Source organism: Girardinichthys multiradiatus, chromosome 14, assembly GCF_021462225.1.
Source record: "Girardinichthys multiradiatus isolate DD_20200921_A chromosome 14, DD_fGirMul_XY1, whole genome shotgun sequence".
Taxonomy (NCBI): Eukaryota; Metazoa; Chordata; class Actinopteri; order Cyprinodontiformes; family Goodeidae; genus Girardinichthys; species Girardinichthys multiradiatus.
The window spans coordinates 14,753,930-14,773,501 of record NC_061807.1 but is presented as its reverse complement, the minus strand read 5'-3'; the positions used below and the strand labels follow the sequence as shown (position 1 = coordinate 14,773,501).

The 19,572-nt window shown below is 41.1% G+C and overlaps 1 protein-coding gene across 2 annotated transcripts in view; it reads left to right on the top strand.

The window, feature by feature from the left end:
• Positions 1–19,572, top strand: part of LOC124880393 (zinc finger protein 638-like) — a 34,749-nt gene that overhangs the window by 14,282 nt on the left and 895 nt on the right. For both annotated transcript variants that reach the window (XM_047385477.1, XM_047385478.1), the window contains exons 2-21: positions 841–3,019; positions 4,157–4,218; positions 6,399–6,437; positions 6,550–6,798; positions 6,883–7,154; positions 7,238–7,431; positions 7,631–7,765; positions 7,919–8,017; positions 8,100–8,155; positions 9,364–10,151; positions 10,355–10,489; positions 10,579–10,613; positions 11,479–11,856; positions 12,164–12,226; positions 12,415–15,693; positions 15,788–15,896; positions 17,859–17,969; positions 18,043–18,288; positions 19,213–19,329; positions 19,422–19,543. In XM_047385477.1, coding sequence (XP_047241433.1) covers positions 841–3,019; positions 4,157–4,218; positions 6,399–6,437; positions 6,550–6,798; positions 6,883–7,154; positions 7,238–7,431; positions 7,631–7,765; positions 7,919–8,017; positions 8,100–8,155; positions 9,364–10,151; positions 10,355–10,489; positions 10,579–10,613; positions 11,479–11,856; positions 12,164–12,226; positions 12,415–15,693; positions 15,788–15,896; positions 17,859–17,969; positions 18,043–18,288; positions 19,213–19,329; positions 19,422–19,543 — 8,668 coding nt within the window. The remainder of the gene's footprint in view (positions 1–840; positions 3,020–4,156; positions 4,219–6,398; positions 6,438–6,549; positions 6,799–6,882; positions 7,155–7,237; positions 7,432–7,630; positions 7,766–7,918; positions 8,018–8,099; positions 8,156–9,363; positions 10,152–10,354; positions 10,490–10,578; positions 10,614–11,478; positions 11,857–12,163; positions 12,227–12,414; positions 15,694–15,787; positions 15,897–17,858; positions 17,970–18,042; positions 18,289–19,212; positions 19,330–19,421; positions 19,544–19,572) is intronic.

The following is a 19,572-nucleotide window of genomic DNA, read 5'->3' as shown; positions in this document are numbered from 1 at the left end:
ATTTCTGCGAATGATACAGAACCCGTAGGTACATCGCTGGGATGCAGAAGAACCACTGAAGAGGGCACCAGAAATGTGACTCATGGCGACCCAAAGAAGAAGCAGATCACGCCACTCACTTTCTTTTGCAGGTTCTCCCACACAATCCTTTTTTTCACATGATCTGCTGAAGCTGGAGTTGAGATGGCAGCTCATCATCAAAATCCATTTGGGGGGCATCCTTACTTCAGAGCCTTATTTTATTTTATTGGATCTTCAAACTGTCTAGTAGTTCAAGAAACTTGTTTTTCAATTTAGATCAGAACTATATGTAATTGTTGTTGTAAGGTGATCTTTAAAATGGTTGAAACAAACACAATTTCCATTAGTTGGCCGTTGACTTTGTATCCCATCCTGGAAGTTCTGCTTCATTTCCTGGAGTTGTAAGGCTTCCCAAGACATTACAGTAAAGCAACAAAGACAAGAACATTTAAATTTACATTTTGTTTTAAATTAAGAAAAGATCAAAACAATTGCCTTCCGTCCACTCAGGATGTTGTGTGGCCGTGAGCCTTGCTTTTTCCTGCTTTATTTTGCGCTTTGGACATGGTCACAAGAAAAGAAATGTGTTTTTAATTGTGTCTTATATGTCTGAGATTTTTTTTCTCCCTGTCATTTCTTTGATGTTGATACTTTTATATTTTGCAAAACCTGAAAACTTTATTGTCTAAATTACATTTTAGCTAAACGAAGAGTTGGCCAATAGGCAGGGACCTTCCAAATGCTGGATTTCATTCGGCTACAGAGCTAAAGTCTAGCCCCAGTCATTAACCTCTTTCTTTGTTCTTTTAAACCTTTCAGCTTTTCTTTGCTTTTGGAGAGTTGTGCCCCGTGTCCTGCTCCAGGGCCCCTAACAAGCCCACTTCTCAGCGGGCTTCCTGGGAGCTCGCCACTGACAGGAAGGCAAGCTGCTTCTTTGCAGTTGGCCCAACTGAAGGCTCAGCTAGCATTAACGCAGATGAACAATGTTCTCGGTGTTGGTGGCCGTGCTGCAACCTTAACAGCAAACTCCAACACACCTGCTCCGTGCTTACCCACAAAACCACCTTCGCCGACTGCTGTGGCCATCAATCTCCTGAACCTTCTGAAGATTGCTAACACCATGTATAATCCCTTTGCCCCTGGTAAACAGATTTCCCCCCAGGGGCCATATGGAGTCTCCAGTGGACAGATGGAGAGGGACCCCCGGAGGCAATTGCCTCACCTTGGCTCTGGATCCAGCTTCAGCTCTTCTGGAAATTCTTCTGTCAATCGTGGGCCCACTGGTGGACCTTTACCGTCCCTTCTGTCTTTACAAGTAAACTACAGACCTGAGAGAAATAAGATAACAGTAGATGAGGACATAGACAGATGTTTGGACTTGAATATCAGCAGAGCCAGGGAGGAGGTGATGCAAAATCCTTCACGTCAAAGCTCCCAATTTACCAAGGCTCAAAGAGACACGTTTCCTTCCTCTAACACAGGGATGCCCTCGTATTTGAAGTCTCCTGCTACTGAAGTAAAAAGACCCTTCACTGTCGACAGTGGTAGTAGCAGTCTGGACTGGTTGCCTATCTGCCAAAGGGCTTCAGAAGATGAGTCGTCAGAAATGTACTCATCTGCTTCCTCCAGCTTTCTAGGCAGTGGTGACGGTAGGTTCAGTACCTCCAGTGAAGGAAAACATGACATGCCATCTATTCCAGGGTTGGGTGATTACGACATAAAAATGCCCGCTAAGTCTGCGCCTCCTAGGGAAGCCATTCGCCCCAAGTACACTTCAGAATCAGCTTCTAACATCCTCCTGCACTTTGGTCTTGAAAAGGAAGACTTGGAACACCTAATCTCATACCCTGAAGACCAGATCACACCTGAGAACCTGCCTTACATCTTAAGCCAAATCCAACTGGAGAAGGGAAAGAGAGCTTCAACTGCAGCTCAGTCAAAACCCTACAGCGAAGCTCAACCTATCAAGTTGATTACCTCCAGGGGGCCAATGTTGAATCCAGGTCAACTATCATCCACAGTTCTTAAACCAAGTAAAGTGATTGATTATGGACACACTGGCAAATATACCACAGGGGTTGGAGATGAAGTTGGAAGAGCTTTTGGCAGCTCAGCTACGACTGGTTTGAGTGGAGGTTTGTTGCATACAGACACTTTCAAAACTGGCGGCCGTGTCAGAGAGCCACCTCAAAGAGGCCCGACGGAGCTGAAGACCGGATCGTATGTTTCTTCACATGGCCAGATGAGTTCTGTCTCCAGTGTTGATTCATTGAGGAGCTCTGTGGCTCCTTCAAGCAGCGATCCATCTAAAAAATTTGAAGTCCGAACAAACCAGACTTCAAAGTCAGTCTTCCCATCATTCGGATTGCTGAACAAGAACACAGATTTAAGACAAGTCCAGTCCAAAGTCCCCCAAACTCCTCAGAATCAACCAGAGCCAGCCCGCCAGGCGTCCTTCAACGTCCATCCATTCAAACCATCCTGTAATTTAATTCGTGGAGCTCATCCTGGGCGTCCTGGCCTCGTTCTTATTCATAGAAACGACACTCGCAGCAGCAATCAGAGCAACACTCAAGGACAAGTATCAAAAGTTCCTGAACAGACGAATAAGCTGCCAGCACAGCAGCCGAAGCAGCAGCAAACTCAACAGCATCAAGCACCGCCACCACAGAAGCAGCAGCTCCAGATGCATCAGCAGCCGATTCAGCCATTGAAACAAGTACAACAACCTCCACCACCCAAAGGTCTTCCTGCTGCTATGCCAGCTCCGTCAGCTCTCATCCCAGTTCGTCCTGCTCCACCGATACCAGCCCCAGGCCGGATGGATACCGTGCCACGTGTGCCACCTCCAGTTTTCAAGGACCTGACATCAGTAGCAAAGATGGGTCCATCCAAACTTCTGCCAACACCTGCCATGATGCAAGACTACGCTGCGGCAACACCAAGAATATTTCCTCATACCTGTTGTCTTTGTATGAAAGAATGTACCGATATGAAGGTGAGTAGAAGACTACCAACAGTTATCTTTACATTTAGGAAGTTCTTGGTGTATCCTGGACGAATTCATTCTGATTTTCTATATAAACTGACATGTTTGTGTTGAAAAATTACACTTTGTTGGAGCGGCAGTTGATTTACATAGACTGAAATGAAACATACATTTTTGAATATGACATTTTGGAAACTGTTGTTCAGTTGTTTTGCTTAATAATCATGTTTTAAACTAAAGGTTATGTACCATGATGTTCCCAGCTCCAAATGTCTATTATTTTGTAAGATAACTGTGGGATTTGATGACCAGAATCTAGTCAGGAAGTGTTTTGTATTAGATTGGTAAAGGTTTTTAAGTGGCATGAACATGATGTTATCGGATTAACCATGATTGTTGTATAATCACCTGAAATTTGTTGGAAATGGAGGGGGAACTGTGTTTTATTGGACATTGAGAAGAAGAAGTCGGGCCTCTGCGGAGCTAAAGGATGAGCGGGTGGTGACGAGATGTTTTTATTTTTTTTCCCTCAACATGTTTAGTTTTTGTAGGACCTTTTGGAGAAACCGTTTCTAACTCCTTGTTTGGTTAAGGCAAACTAGTTTTATTTATCGTAAATTTGCCTCTAGGTATCGTTTTTTAGTTAGCAATTTGTGTCTTTAAAGATGGAGAAGCTGCCTCTCAGCTCTCCACCCATCAACTCCTCCTTTCTCAAGATGCAATATCACCCGGTTGGATGTTTCTTGATCCGAACATTGCACCGTTCCTGATGGCCTTCAGGTGACCTCTGAAATTTTTCGAGATCCAGAAGACTGAAGAGCCAGACGTTGGAACTTCTCGAAAACGTCTTTTCATTGTTAAAATCCTGTAAACAAAAAAAAAAAGAAGAGGAAATCATGTAACTTTAAACATTTTACTCTGACATTTAAGATGTTTAATGATGTTTAAATTCGGATTTGTTTTTTGTTTTTTTTCTCTGTACATTTGTTCTTTTACTAATTATTGTAACAGGGCTGTTTTGTTTGAATTGACTTTCGGTAAAAAGATTTGAGGATCTTAAGATTTGTGAGAGTTTCTTTTTAAATTTTTTTTGTTTTTTTTTTCTAAGCGTGGTATTTTAATACATTTGTTTGTTGTTCTGAATAGGACTGGCTCTCCCACCAGAATACTAGCCTTCATCTTGAGAGCTGCAGACGGCTAAGGGGACGGTGAGTTTCTTCTTAACTTTGCTTTCACTCCATAATGTTCATGCGTTTATAGACGTTGTCTGGAAGGCGCGATTGAAGCAACGACAGCAGCGTTAACTGTGTGGTGTTCAGTGGAGTAGGTTTGAGCAGCACTGGATACTTGAACTTGACAAAAGGAACATAAAAACGGTTAAATTATGACCATCATAAAATCAGTTTTTACCAAAAACGGAGATGGTGAATTCAGATGTTTACTGAGCTTTAATTTGGAATATCCTACCATGTTACTGCCCCATGATGATATTCTGTTGTTTATAAAGTAGAGGATCATCCTCTCTCAGCGAGCAACCAGAGATGAGATGTTTTCCCCGACACTGAGCCAACTTACTGGGCATTTGCTGATGCCAGCTCCTTGTCTGATGTAAAATTAAAGTCCAATCCAATCTCAACACTTTGAAAGCGCAATACTTTATCAGTTTAAATGGTCTACATTAGTATCGTGATTGTTTTACATTTCAATCACTCACCAGTGTCCTTCTTTAAACTGTAGTAACCGTCTTGAAAGCAACTGGTGTCTCGTCCTAGCGACCTAGAGTTTCAACAGGACAGTGTTTATATGTTGGTCCATCACAGTTAACTAGGCAACAGGAACCACAATTATCTCCTGACTGGGGATTTCTTGAAACAAACATAGCTTTCTTTGTTTCTATGCTTAAATAACACATTAAAGTGGCTCAAACGAAACATGAAAATGTAAAACAAAAAGAAAGAAAAGCCTTAAATCAAAAGATGTAAAAAGAGAATGCAGAATAAGCTGATTTGTTATAAAATATACAGCGTGAAACAGAGCTTATTTATCCTAAACCTACATTAACTGATTAAATATCACAAGTACATTATTGTTATAACATCAGAACACTGCGCCTGTGCCTTTTTTTTTTTTTTTTCCCTGCCTTAATCTGACAAAAATCGTTCCTTCGAATAATTTTCGGATTTGCAATGTACCCATATACCAATATAAGTTTGACTTCACACGTACAGCTAAAGTAAAAACCCGCCTCTAGCTCTTGCTGATGATGTTTTTATCAGGAGCTTTTTGGCTAAAGGGTTTGGCAGACACCAGTTTGTTTTTGCGCGGTTTTGATATGACTTTTCGATAATTTGCCTATGTCATATTTTCCGTGCCATTGCAATTATTCATGTACAGAAAAAAAACAAACCTTGACTCTACTTTAAATGTGGTAAAGTTTAATCAATAGTTGTACAGGAGCTGTCTCTCAAATAGCTGAGGATGTTTGGGCTCAGGGCTCGGAGCAGCTCGTATGACATGGACCGGAAGGTGTAGCAGTCTCTCACCATCAGCTCCGGTGTAAAAACCTTACAGTAGGAAAACTCGCACAACTTCTTGTAATGTTTTGCAGGCTAGGCATACAAAAATAAGATGTTTTAAAGTAATTGGCTGAAACAGTGATCCATGGCCCGCTGCTGGTGCGTCTGACTTAGTCAAAACGCTGAGTCTTGTTTTGGGTTTGATTCCATCTTGCTTCTTCCACATGGCAATGTGCCCCTTGGCAAGGCAATTAAGCTCAAGTTGCCTACTGGTCGGTACCTCGGTATAAATGTGTGTGATTGGGTGAATGTGGCTCTAGTGTAAAAGTCTTTGAGAGGTTGGTATGACTGGAAAAGTGCTATTTAAGTTCAGTCCATTTAATATTTGCCACAGACTTTGGTACCAATCTCTTTAAAAAATATCTTGATTAGCGGGGCGCCTGTTGTTTGGTAGTAAAACGGATGCTCTGTATACACCGACTATTAGTCCTAGATGCAGCCGTCTGGGATTAGATTCCCAACCTTAGGACCTTTGCTGCCTGTCTTTCCTCTTTTCTCTCTGCCCCTTTTCTGTCTAAAAGGCCACTATGCCAAAAATGTAAAAATACATTTATGGATTGGCACCCTGATTCAAAACTATCCACTCCACTTAAACTGGGCTTCTTAGTAATTGTTCTTGTGCTACACAAACAGATCACAGAAATTGTGCATATGTACCTGTTATGTACATTTGAAATTTGTTTAGTAGATGCCCACATTATTGAATGATTACAAAGTGGTTTTAATTGTTCTTCTTTCTTGCGTTGTTTCAGTCTTAATGCAGGAACCATCTTGTTTCTTTTTTTATTTTAATGAGTTTTTTTTTTCCACAGATACCCTGATTGGGATGGAAACACACTAGATTTGTTGAGGTAACTCTGGGTTTTGCAGCTGGATTGCATTCCTAGTTATGACCCTGTCACCGTATGATCTTGCTCCTTTCCGTTTTTCAACCATGCGTTATTTTGTCGTGTTTCTCTGTAGTGCTGCGGGTAAAGGTACCCAACCCTCGCTCACAACTGTTGGCCAGAATCTGCAGAACCGTCACCAGAAGTCCATACGTGAAACCCGTTCTCATTCGCTCAGCCCTCACCACCAACGTGGGCCAGAGGATAGAAAGGAAAAACAATCAAGCCGCTCTCGATCACGTAGTCCACAACGCCATCATGCCTCCGAAGGTCAAAGAGAGAGACGAAATAGCCGATCGCCGCTCACCTACAGGCACTCTCGCAGGTCTCTTCAAAAAACAAACACAATTTCTTTGAGAAATGCCGTGAAAGTTTCAAATCTGTTATTGAGGATGATTATTTCCTTTAGGTCTCGCTCTCGTTCCTACGATCGCCCCACCTCGTCTCGGCACCGCTCGCGTTCAAGGAGTTACGAGAGACGATCCCCTCCCAGGAAGAGAGAAGCCAAAAGGTCCTCACCAAGGAGAAGTTATGAGCATCGATCATCTCCAAGAAGAAGTGACGAGAAACGCTCACCGAGGAGAAGCCATGAAAGGCGGTCTCCCGCAGAGAGATCAGTACCTCAGTGTAAGAGGTCCAGAAGTGCCGACAGACTGGCTAAGAGACTACTGGAAACAACAGGTTTGAAGAATGTCCACCCTTCAACCTTTTAATAAACGAGTAAATTCACAGTTGTAAATTACAAAATCTCATTGTTTTTCTAGCTGTTCAGTCTCTGTCCAAACAGTCTGACCTGGAGGCCATGGTTAAAACTCTGGCTCCTGCATTACTGGCTGAGCTGGCTAAGATGAAGTCATCCTCCTCTTCAAACACAGAAAAGAAGACATCTTCTACTAAACCAACTAAAGCCAAGACCAGCTGTCCAAAGAGCGGGACAAGTCCTTCACCAAATCCTGTGGTGGGTTTCATCTGACAAGCTGATATGGCGGCTTGAATTTTTTTCTGTTAAACAGTTTATTTCTACCTTCTTTTAAAACAAACCAGCAGATGTAACCAAGGAAAAACCAGACAGTTCTCTATGCTTAAAACATGTTTTACAAACATCTTTGACTCTTCATATGTTTTGTCTTTTCATTTCTTTCTTTCCGTTTCTTCAGTCTGCTGAATCCTTACCTCCTGACAAAGTGCGGCTCTCTAGCGTTTATACTTCTCTTTCCCGCGTTGATGTGTTTGATGCCATGGAGAAATTCGGGCGAGTCAGAGACGTGGCTTTATTCAGATCCACACTAAACGTATGTAGTATTCATCTCATTCATGTGAAGTATATGTTCATACTTTCTGGCGAGATAACATTGGATGTGTTGATCCATCCCAAAAGTAGATCAATGTATTAAGTCAGGTTGCCATGATCTTGACTTATCCATCTGTATCGTTTGTTCATGCAGGCAGTCGTGCATTTTGAGAAAGAGGAAGACGCAGAGAAACTGAAGAGCGTACGAAGCTTCCAAGTGAAGGGATTGACTGTCTATGTTGACAAGAAAATGGTAATTGACTTTCTCTTTAACCCCACTGATTTCACACACTCAGTAACTGCATTGATTCAGAATATATGTGATTTATTTACAGAGCACTGCTGCCAAGAAGCCTCAATCGCCAAAGGAGCAGAAATCCGCTTCACAGCAGTAAGTTTTGCCTCCTCAGTAATACTCAGGTTAAACTATATTAAAGTTTGAAGGCTAGTGTAGTTTATAGGTTGGTTTGTTGATCAGTATAGATAACTTAAAAGGTTTGTTTTAGTTCCAACATTAAAAACAGCATAAAATTAGCTAAGATATTTAAAAATATTAAGGCTCCCACATAATTGGGCGTTCCACATTTACTCAAGTGGACTTGAAGCAGACTTCCTCCGGACACGTCCGCGCAAAGCACAATTTTTACAACCGCGTACTCGGGTGTCGCACAATAAAACCGCTCGGCGTGAAGAAGTCTTCAGATGAAATGGTTTGATATGACACCAAGGAGGCTTCACGTTTAGTTCGATAGAAGTCTGGAAAACTAGTTGTAAATCAGTTGATACACTTGACTATTAAACCTCAGACGTCCGCAGACTCTGCGCCCGACTCTGTGGGAGCCTATAGTCTCATCGGCTTCTACAGATACTATGGGACTAGTACCTAATTTTAAAATTAAAATTTCTTTGCTTCTGGTGGTTTAATGGAACGGGATAAATTCTCTTGGTACACTTCTGACACTTTAGTACAAATAGTGCATAGTCTAAATGCCACAGCCTGCAACGTGTAGTTGCTGAATATGTCGATCCCTTTCTGACCACAGTGTACCCATCCTCTGATGGCTACGTCCTGCAGGATAATGCACCATGTCATGATGCCCAAATCATCTCAGGTTGTTTCCACAGTCACCAGAACAGTGCACCTTTGGGATGTGGTGGAACAGGAAATTCATATTACTGATTTCCACTTGGCAAATCTGCACCAACTGTGTGATGCTGTCATGTCAGTACGGCCCACAAATGTATGAGGAAGGTTTCCAACTAATTTGTTGAGTCTATTCCATGAAGAATTAAAGCAATTGTATAGGGAAAACCGGGTCGGACCTGCTTCTGGCAATGTGTAGCTTGCTAAGTTGTCAGTGACTGTATTTAATCCAAACATCTGTCATAAATGTTGTCGTTACAAGAAAGGTTGCTGTTGCTTTTCTCTAAATTTGATGCCATAGTTTTCTTCATACATAAACGGGTTCGACAACGTGACACGAAATTTGACTGGTTATGTTTTAAATTAGCCTAAAAATAGAAAAACCCTAAAACCTCTTTCCTTTGATTTATATTTTTCTCCTCTTATTTTATCCCATTTCACTGTTTCCTTCCCAGAAATTCTGCAAAACCCCAGACTACAAAATCCACCCCCGCTGGAAAACTTGGAGCTAAAAACATCTCAAAAGCCAAAAATGTCTCCACACAACACGTAGCTGCAGAAAAATCCAGCACAGGTGGAAAAAGTGCAGTGAAATCGGTTGAAGTTAACGAGGAGGGTTCAGTGGTCCAAAAATCCCCAAGTCCGGTAAAAATGCCTGATGCTGGTGATTCCAAGGGCAAAATAACAAACACAAAACCTGCAGATGCACCTAGCAGGGCAGCTAAGGTAAAGGACCTGGCTCCTGAAGCAGAAACATCCTCAAACACGGACAAAGCTGAAACCCAACCAGACAAACCTACGACTTCAGAAAACCAGCCTGTTGCTGCTGAAGCAGAAGGTGAAGAGTCCAGCCTGGTGCCAGAGAACACGACCAAAACTGTCTACACAGAAGAAACCTCTGAAAAGAAGCAAGTAGAGGAATTTGTCAAAGCAGATACGGTAAGAATCAAAGTTGAAGATGTTGAACCTGGAAAGCCTGGACCAACAGAGCCCATGGAAGTTGTGAGTTCTGCTGAGTCCAAAGACCAAGTTGTAGAAGCTTCAAAACCAACCGTGAGTCATCCAGCAGCTGGAGGTAAAACCCCACCTAAAACTTTTACTGATCCACCTCAGACGCCACAAACCTCTGTGAAAGACTCATCTCAGGTCCAACCTATCCAAGAATCGGAGTCCCCTGGAGACAAGTTGAAGACAAAAACTGAGCATCAGGAGTCTCCAAGGAGGACAGAGACAAAGCTGGAAGGTTTGTTTGAGACCGTTTAGTAGATACAAAACAGTTGGTTTTATGTTCAAATGCCCAGGGTCTTATGGTCAACATTTTCAACATCTCTCTCTAGCCTTTCTCATTGATTTTTAGAGATCGGCATTAAAACAATATTAAAAATATCCCCAATATTTGTTTGTTTGAGATCATTTCATTTTCCTCTGAACATTTTCTAACACCAGCCATTTTAGCTGTGAAGCCTGAGGGACCCACACCTGCTGAAACAAAGCCCACAGCTGGAGCAGGAGCAGCCGCTGATGTTTCCTCCACAACCGTCTGGGCGAAGATGGAAAAGCAGGAGCAAGAAGAAGAAATAAGTAAGAAGTCTATGAAATAACTTCATTTCAATAATTTCATGTGGCCTTCGTTTCATTTCTCCCTAAAAAAAAACCAACTTGTCTTACAGAGAGCGCTCAGATGGAAACTGTCACGACCCCAATGGTACGTTTGGACTGTTAATATTATATTATATAATACTATATTAATTATATTATATTATACAATACATCTGGAAACGAATTTCTAAAATGTTAAGTGCATTTGACCTTAGTCGAAACCTGATTTCTGTTTTTATTTTGGGGTGGGAGGAAGGCTGATCTTTAGTGGTGGATGCAGGTTAAATTACTTTAAGGTTGTCACGAGGTCCTCCATTTATTAAATTTAGTTTAAACGCTTAGATGCTTCACAGATTTTTAAAGTCTTACCTTTTATTACCAGTAATGTCAACACTAACTATATTAAAGCTGATTGTTAACTCTTATTAGAATATGGATGTTTCTTTAGTTAGAGACAATGCACAATACAAACATAAACTTTGTAAAATACATGAAGGGATGAATTGCAGCAGGTTATAGCTAATTTGCTACCTTTTACCAGTAGTCCTTGAGCAGGTGGTTATACCCGTAAAATATGTCAATAAAAACACCAACACTAAACTGCAGCTGAAAGTGTTGCAGTCGAAAACTGTATTGTGGTTTTGTGAGAACCTTTAATTCAAATAGTTGGTGTTGAAACCAATAAGCCTGCAATAAATAAAAAAATACAATCATTGAGTCTTTGCACTTGTTTGATTTTCCTTTTCTATTTTTGCCTGCAGATATTTAGAAAATCTATTTTACTAATTTGTTTTCTTCAAACACCACTGGCTTAGCAATTTAAATAAAATGGACACATTTTAGTATGATGTAAAGCCGATCTTGACTGTTTCCCCATAATGAAGTGAAGACTGATTTAGTTAATTTAAGGATTTGGTTCATCCTTTTGTACCTTTCTACGTTTTAAAATTAACTTGCTGTTCTGTTCACAGCTTCCTACAGAACGTTCAGAATCTACACCCCAAACCCCGTCTCCAGCAGTCTCGGCAGAACCCATCTCGTCAGATTCTGTCAAAGCAGGATCAACCGTTTCCGATAAGACGGCCGAAAAAAACGATACGGAGATTGTTGCGTTCTCGGATGATTCTCGTAAGTCCAGTGAGAATGCGGAAAAAAAGCGGTCACCAAGAGCTCCAGTCAGTACTGCAGAAAAACAACCCACGCCTGCTCCGTCCACCTCCACCACCAAATGTGAGGGAAATGCTGCTGAACTTCCTCACATCGATGAAGACATTTTCAAGGCAATCACAACAGCGCTTCGTGAGCACAGACGTAGAAAAGGAGGAAAGAAAATACCTGAAGAGGAAGAGGTGAGGCTGTCTATAAACTGCCTCCAGATTTTTACTTTGACTGGAAAGTATTGCTAATACACCAATCCTGTAGGAAACTAATACTTAAACGATAAATATTGACTTAAAATCATCAGAATTTGGACTTAAACCCAGTGTATAAAACTGAGTCAGTTAAATAAACACTTTTTGTTCTGTTCTTGGCTGTAAAGCTGCCATTTCTTTGTAAACCCAACAGCTTATCAGGTTCTGTTGCTGCTGAACTTCACAGTCCTCTAAATGTGATTTAAAACTCTTAAAGCTGATTTTTCTTTTAATTTGATCTTAGAGTGCCACCATAAGTAAACCAACCTCTGCAGGTGTGAAGAAAGAAAGCACACCACTCGCAAAGGTGAATTATCATTTTACTTTTCTAATATTGAGTCTACCTCTTTGTTTTTTTGGTTAGATTTTCCTTGTATTCTCCGTAATATTTTGATGACGTCTTTACTAAAAAAAAAAACGTTCACATTTAGGACAATTTCTTTGATTGTGAATCAAATGAATTATAATAACTGCCATTGTTTCTTCTCTACCCAGGATGACAGCAAAGATGAGGATAATTATTTAGGTCGTTTTGATGAGCTTGACTTCAACTTTGGAGATTTTGTGACTGTTGATGAGATTAGTGAAGAAATGGATGACACGGCTGTAGAAGATACCTCCTCTTCATTAGAGCCAAATACCAGAGATAAAACGGAAAGGCAGGGCGCCGATGTGTCCTCTGCTGCCAGAAATACCTCAACAAGGTCTTCAAAAGACTGCAAGAGCTTAGCCTCATCCAAATCTGCAAAAGGCAGTGCATCTTTAAGTTCCACGTCTGTGTCGGCAAATAAGCAGAAACACTCCTCTGAACCCAACAATTTTGAAACCAAAACCACATCTGCCAGTGGCCATACGTCTACTTCCACCTCTTCTAAGTCTGTAGAAGCTCGAGCTTCCTCTGATCAGAAAGATCAGTCAAACAAGAGAAAGCCTCCTATAACATCATCAGAACCCTCATCCTCAGTTCGAAGTACCCGTTCATCAGCAGCAGCCATCAAGTCATCTGTAGCAACTCAGCAGGCTCATAAAAAGGATGTAAAACCTACAGAGTTGGCACCTGCAATGTCTGACCACAAGGGCTCAGCAGAGAGCTGTGCTGCAAATACTGTTGAGTCAGAGTTGAAAATAAAAACACCAGAGAAGAACCAGCCTGCAGAGGGACAGACCTTACAGATCCAGAATCTGAAGACGGATTTAAAAGAACAATCCATCAAAGACATGAAGAAAAGCAAAGCAAAGGAAATGAAAAACGACACTGATGCCAAAACCACAGAGAAGGAGAGGGGTAACAAAGAGAATATACAAATCCTTGATTCCCTCAATGAAAAAACTGATGAACAGGAGCATAAGGAACATAAGGAGGAAGACCAAGGCAGAAGAACTGAAACCCAAATACCTGAACCTGCTCAGGACCAGATCATTCATCAAAGAGGGCTTCAGGTTGTAGCAAGTCCTGAAAATGACGCGGCCTGTTCAGATGAATGCCATGAAATGGAAATGGATGAGTCTACAAAGCTGCAGGACAGTGCACTTGAAGACCAGGCTGCTACAGCTGATGATGGAGATGAAGGTCCCACAAGGATGCAGGTTTCTGAAAAGGATGAGACTAAAGGGACCCACAGTTCTGAAGGATCGTCAGTCAGAGGTACACCTGATAAAAATCAAGTTACAAGTCAAGATACCGACCAGATTCAAAGTAGCAGTGGTGTTGCAGCAGATGTAAAACAAAAGGAAGAGATCCTCTTATCAGAGAAAATCTGTGAAACCTCCAAAGAGGTTGGTCAGATTTCTAGTGAAGTAGACCAGCTTCTTGAAAACAATGACGGCGAAGACACTTTAAAAGTCCAGAAACATGTAGGTCCTACTGACCTGCTGCCTAAAGCAGACGATGAACCCACAGAGGAAGAGGTTTACCAAGTTATAGATTCACTGGAAGATCAGCCAACAACAACTGAGGCAGAACCCGAAACTGAGAAGAAAGACCGAAAGAAAGGAGATGCAACAACCTCTGGAGATGATAGACCAACCACACATTGTCGCCTAAGGAGCAGAACATCTAAAGGTCAAGATAAAGAAAAATCATCAAAGAAGCAAGAGAGGACCATCGAAAAACACGAGGAAACAAAGGAGATGAAGAAAGAAGATGAGGAAAAGAGCCACGAGGATTTCGAGGAGATGATCTATGAAGTGGTGGACTCCATTGAGGATGATTCTGTTCAAGAGACCTCAACCACAAGAACTTCTGGTAGGAAACGGAGCGCCAGAGGGAACAAAAAAGATGAGAAGACATCAGCTCCTGTAAAAGAACCTAAAAAATCTGACAAAGAAGAAGAAATGTTCACAGTTTTAGACTCTGTGGAAGAGGAGAGTCCCAGTGACAAACCAGTGGTGACCAGATCTACTAGAGGAAGAAAAGACAAGAAGGTTGAAGAAACTAGCAAAACAAGGGAAGACAAGACCTCCACAAGAAGAAGGTGCACACCAGCCAGAGATTCCCAGGAAAAGGACAGAGATAAAACTCTAAAACCAGATGTTAGTGTTCCTCTTAAGGAAAGTACACCAACAAAGAAGAGTGACTCAAGGCACATGGGTGAAGAGGAGACTACTTATGAAGTATTGGATGCTGTTGAGGAAGAGATTGTACAGCCAACAACTCAAACCCCAAGGAGAGGAAGACCAAGGAAAGACAGTAAAAAACAAACAGCAGATGTGAAGAAGGTTGACTCAACCAGTGAGGTTGTTGAAGACGAAGCAACATATCAGATTCTTGACTCGGTGGAGGAAGAGGTGGATGATAATCTAGCTCCAATAGACCTTTCTGAAAGTGCAGGAAAGTTGACAATTTCTGCAGACGATGACATAACTAAGGAAATAGTAAGGTCACCGTTAAATGAGGAGGAAGAATCGCCGATTTATCAGATTGTAGATTCACTGGAAGAAGATCAGTTTCAAGAAGAGATGATGACAGAAACATCCATGCAGAAGGAGACTGAGACAATGGGTGATACGGTAGCAAATACTGACCAAATACTATCCGGTCCCTCAACTGCAGAACCATCAGAACAAACTGCTGGGGAGGCGGAGACTTTGTTTCGTTTAGCTGATAAACCATTGGAGCTTAAAGAGGATCCATCTGCTCTAGGATCTGACACTGAAAAGAAGGGGTGTACATCCAAAAAAGATGTTAGGAGAGAAGACAAGTCTTCTTTAAATGAGCCAGATAGTTTCCTTGGTGCATCAGAGAAGATCCTAAAGTCACGGAAGAGAAATGACACTAAAGAAAACAAAAATGTTCTTGTGAACCTTGATCAAGTGAGCGAAGAGGAGGAAGATTATCCCGATGATGCCGCTGAAGAAAAAGAACTGAAGAAAAGGCAAGCTGCTGCTAAGAAAAAAGAAAACGACAGAGCGGAGAAAAAGTCCAGGGAAAGAGAATCTAGGGAGCGAAGGAGTCAAAGCAGCAACAGCAGAGGAGGGAGTGGGAAATCAACAAGCCAAATAGAGAAAAAGTTTCAGGAAGATTTGGAAAAGGTGGAAGTAGACACCCAGGATCTGGTGACTCTTGATGAGGTGGGAGAAGATGAAGCTGGAGAGGAAGCTGTGACAGAGGCTCCAGCATGGGATGGGGAGTTCACAGAAGAACTACTGCAAGAGCTTGTTACGCTGGATGAGATTGATGAGGAAGACGAAGCAAAGGAAGAGCAAGAGGAAGGAAAGACTGAAGCCCCGCCTCAAAGTCAGGAGACCCAGTCAGTGGACTCTCTAAAGCCAGAGGTGTGGTTGAGATTCAGCTATATGGAGGTTTTGTTTCAATCAAAGTTTTACAGAAAGCATCCTGAATCTCACCAGCTTGTTTGTCTCATTTTAGCCCTTGTCAGCTTCGACGGAAACTGCCCTGATTGAGGAGAAGAAAAATAATGACGAGGAAACAAAGGAACCTTCAACCTCTTCTAAACGTAAACACTATGAGACCAGAGGTTTGTGTCATATGCCTTATCAAACATATATTTTGGCTTCAGTCGTTTTAGTTTAAGTTCATGTTGAGTAGGTTTCGTTTTAGCGCTGGTCTGGTCTGTCATGTAAAAATGTCTGAATTATTTTTATTTACAACTTTAAAAAGATCGATATCATAAACTGTCATAAACATTATCAGTCTAACTTAAAAAACGGACCTGTACATGGGGTTCTGGTGAACTTTGGGGGGAAAAAAGGTAAAGTACAAGGTTAGATCCCTGCTGGCTACTAAAATGCTAATTGACAACAATGGGAAAACAAGGTGAAAGCATGGCTGTTCCTTTCAGTTGAACTGCGTGACTCTCCAAGCAGTGTAAAAGATATTGAGATTAGTGGGAGTTAGTAATGCCATACACAGCCTGTGTTAGTTTTGTTTTTAGAAATGATAACTTGATTTGGAACATTTAAAGTGTAAAACAACAAAAAAGTCATGTATTATGCACAAGATAACCTAATGCTGTTTAGCTATAGAAGATAACGAAAAACAAACCCTCAAATCCAAATCTAGATACACTGCATCTCTTTTTGTAGTTCCAAAGGGAGCTGGCCGAAGCATACATTTGTGTGATCCTAGCTCCTTATGCATGGATGGGAACTAGGATCATTTTGATTACTTTAGTTATTTGGTGCGTCAAATATACTTTCTTTGTTTTGTATTTTAAATGTTTGACATGAAGTTTTCCATTGATCTGTGAAACACCTTGGCTGTGTTTGCCATGTGTTGGTACAGAAACCGCAGACGTTTCTACCGTAACTCAGTCACTGGCTCGCATTTTTATGTCTATTTGCTCTCTGCCTAGACTTTTGGGCTGCTGTAGCAGCTCTCTTTATCTTCTATAGCAGCACCTTCTGAGGATTCATGCAGGTTGGCAGTGTTTTATCAGAAGATAATTGCTTTAAGGGCAAAATACTCAGAACCAGGTTTTATGAATCCAGGTTTAATTTCTTGAAGAGACAAAGCTAACAAAAAAACCTGACCTTGATGATCGCTCTTAATTGGTACGACAAAGCTGATTATCCACTCTTAAGTCAACCCAGGAGTATATGTGCAGCTCATGTGGACCATTTGGAGCTAGAATAGGAGGACCAATCACATTGAAGAAGCAGGAAGAATGGTGATGTTAAAAATATTTTGAGCGATCTGAGTAGGACTATTATTGTTCAGACACAACATGTAGCAGTTTGGAGAGTAGAATGGGTTCTGGATCAATGTTTAATGGCGAAGAGATATTTTTCAGAAGGAGGCAAGAAACTGAATTAACTTTGATCCGGAGCCTCTAGCAGAACCAGAGTAATCTGTCCCCAGTTACAAAGGTACATGAACAGTTCTGCTGCGGTGTCTCACCAGATTTTTTTGAATAAACGTGCAAGTCTGAGAAAAAAAAAAGAGTGGAGAAGGAGTCTGTTCATGCACCACTGTGCTTTTAATTTTTTTATTCTCTCAGAGCATTTATTGGTCGAGTGACTGCGCTTTCTTGTCTGAAAACCTAACCTGCTCTGAAGCATCGTATGTAAGAAGGAACCAGCTTCATGATCCCAAACTGAAACTGAAGTTACCTTGTTAAGCCACTAATCCTGCTGGTAATACAGGCCCCACGTGTCCACAATTTTCTAAACAATCTGGATTTTACTGAAAATATTTCTGTGACAAGTTTTATTATTTATTGTACCGTGGTCAAAATATCTTTCCAATTAGATTGAGGTTTAATTGTCTCAAAATGCTGACCTGCCGACATAAATTGGCTCCTGTTGCGTAATTCAGGATGTAAAATAACTATAATTTTTTTAATCTTTGCTATCTAGTTTTTCAATAATTATTTTGCACAACTTTGTTCTTAATTTAAAACTTAGTTTGGAGCAGAATAGTTTGTACAGACAAGTAGATGGTTTGAATTGGAGCCTGAATCTCTTTAATCTTGTTTTAGAGGAAAGTGGGAACTTTGTCACCGTTGACGAGGTGGGAGAAATTGAAGAGGAGCAAAAGGAAGTGGCAACAACAAGAGGTCGGGCCAGGAAGAGAAGTCGACAGACTCCTGGTAACTCCTGGAATAACTTTTATATTTACATCAGAGGTTAAGACTTCAAACTCACTTTGCTAATTCTCTGCAGTGAGAACATCTGCCAGAGGCAAAACGGTGAAGGAACAACATTATGGACAAGATGAAGAAAACAAAACCCTCACCCCTGCTTCACTCGATTCCTCCTCGTCAGGTGACGTTCAGCCCGACAGCCAGAGGATTGAGGACAACAACGCTGAAGCTGTTTCTACTGAACATCAGCCCCTGCCTCAAGGTCCTGATGGACATGAAGTAGAAGAACTTAAAGAAGTGGAGAAGCAAGAGCACGGTGTTCAAGGTACACAACATGTTAAAAACTAGAGCTGCACGATATCAATAAATACTGTGATGAGAAAATCAGGTGCAATATTAGCCTATTTTCTTTATTCCTCTTTCTGATCAGTGCTTCCATCACTCTGTGACCTTTGGCGTATTAGGCGATGACATTAGTGTCTGGTGTGAGCATCTGCTCCTGTGAGATTCCAACTGGTCAAATATTACATGAAAGATGCAGGGTTATGACACTTGGAATATATTAGCCCACAATTATTGCACTGCAAACACTCCTGTGAGATATAAATATTGCACACACTGATACTGCGATGATGATATATTGTTCAGTCTTATTAAACACCTCAAAGTTGTTTATGATGAGAAAATGTGAATCATTTTGAAGATTATTATTCTTGTTGTTCTGCAGATTCATAATATTATTAATTAAACATTTATGCTGTCAAGTTTACTAAATAGTTTGAAATTAGCCAAATTGGGCGTCTTGAAATATGAAAAACATTTTTCTGTCATCAGTTTAAACAGAGCAGCGAATTCTCACATTTCTTACCTGGAACTAGTTTGCTTTTGGTAACTCTGGTTTCCATAAATTAATAAGTAGCTAGTTTAATACATCTACAATAAAAACATTCAAAACAAAAATGTAATCAGGTTTTGCATAAAAATGTATTTGTAGAAAAGCCAATATAAATGTGGTTCCTCAGAAAAGGCCTGTGACATTTCCAGTAAACCCAGTTAAAGTCCATAAGTTCCACTCCTAGAATAAGCAAAACAAATGTTAGATATTTATATTTAACCCTGGACCAGTTCGAGTTGCAGCTCTCATGGTTCCTTAGCTTTAACAGACAGGTATTAGTGCTGAAATGTAAATCCAAAGAGAAAGCGAGACAAAAAGGCGCAGTGTATTCATGTGCTTTCTTGTATTTTTCAGTTGTGGATAAACGGAAGCAGGAGCTTACTGGACCTGAAGCAAAGCGATCTCGTTCTCAGTCTCCAAGTGTCCCTGGGGACATCCAGCTGCCGCCCTTTAATCCCAAAAACCCTCTTGGTGAGAAATGCACACACTTGGAAAACAAAACAAGAAAAAATGGAAATCAAATTGAAATTGACATTTTCCTGTTTGTTTCTTCTCCCATCCAGGTAAGGAGTTTGTGGTTCCCAGGTCTGGATTTTTCTGTAATTTGTGCTCTGTTTTTTACTTCAACGAGAGCACCGCCATGGACGTCCACTGCAGCAGCCAGAAACACTACGACAACCTGCTGGTACGCACAAACGTGTTTATGACCTAACA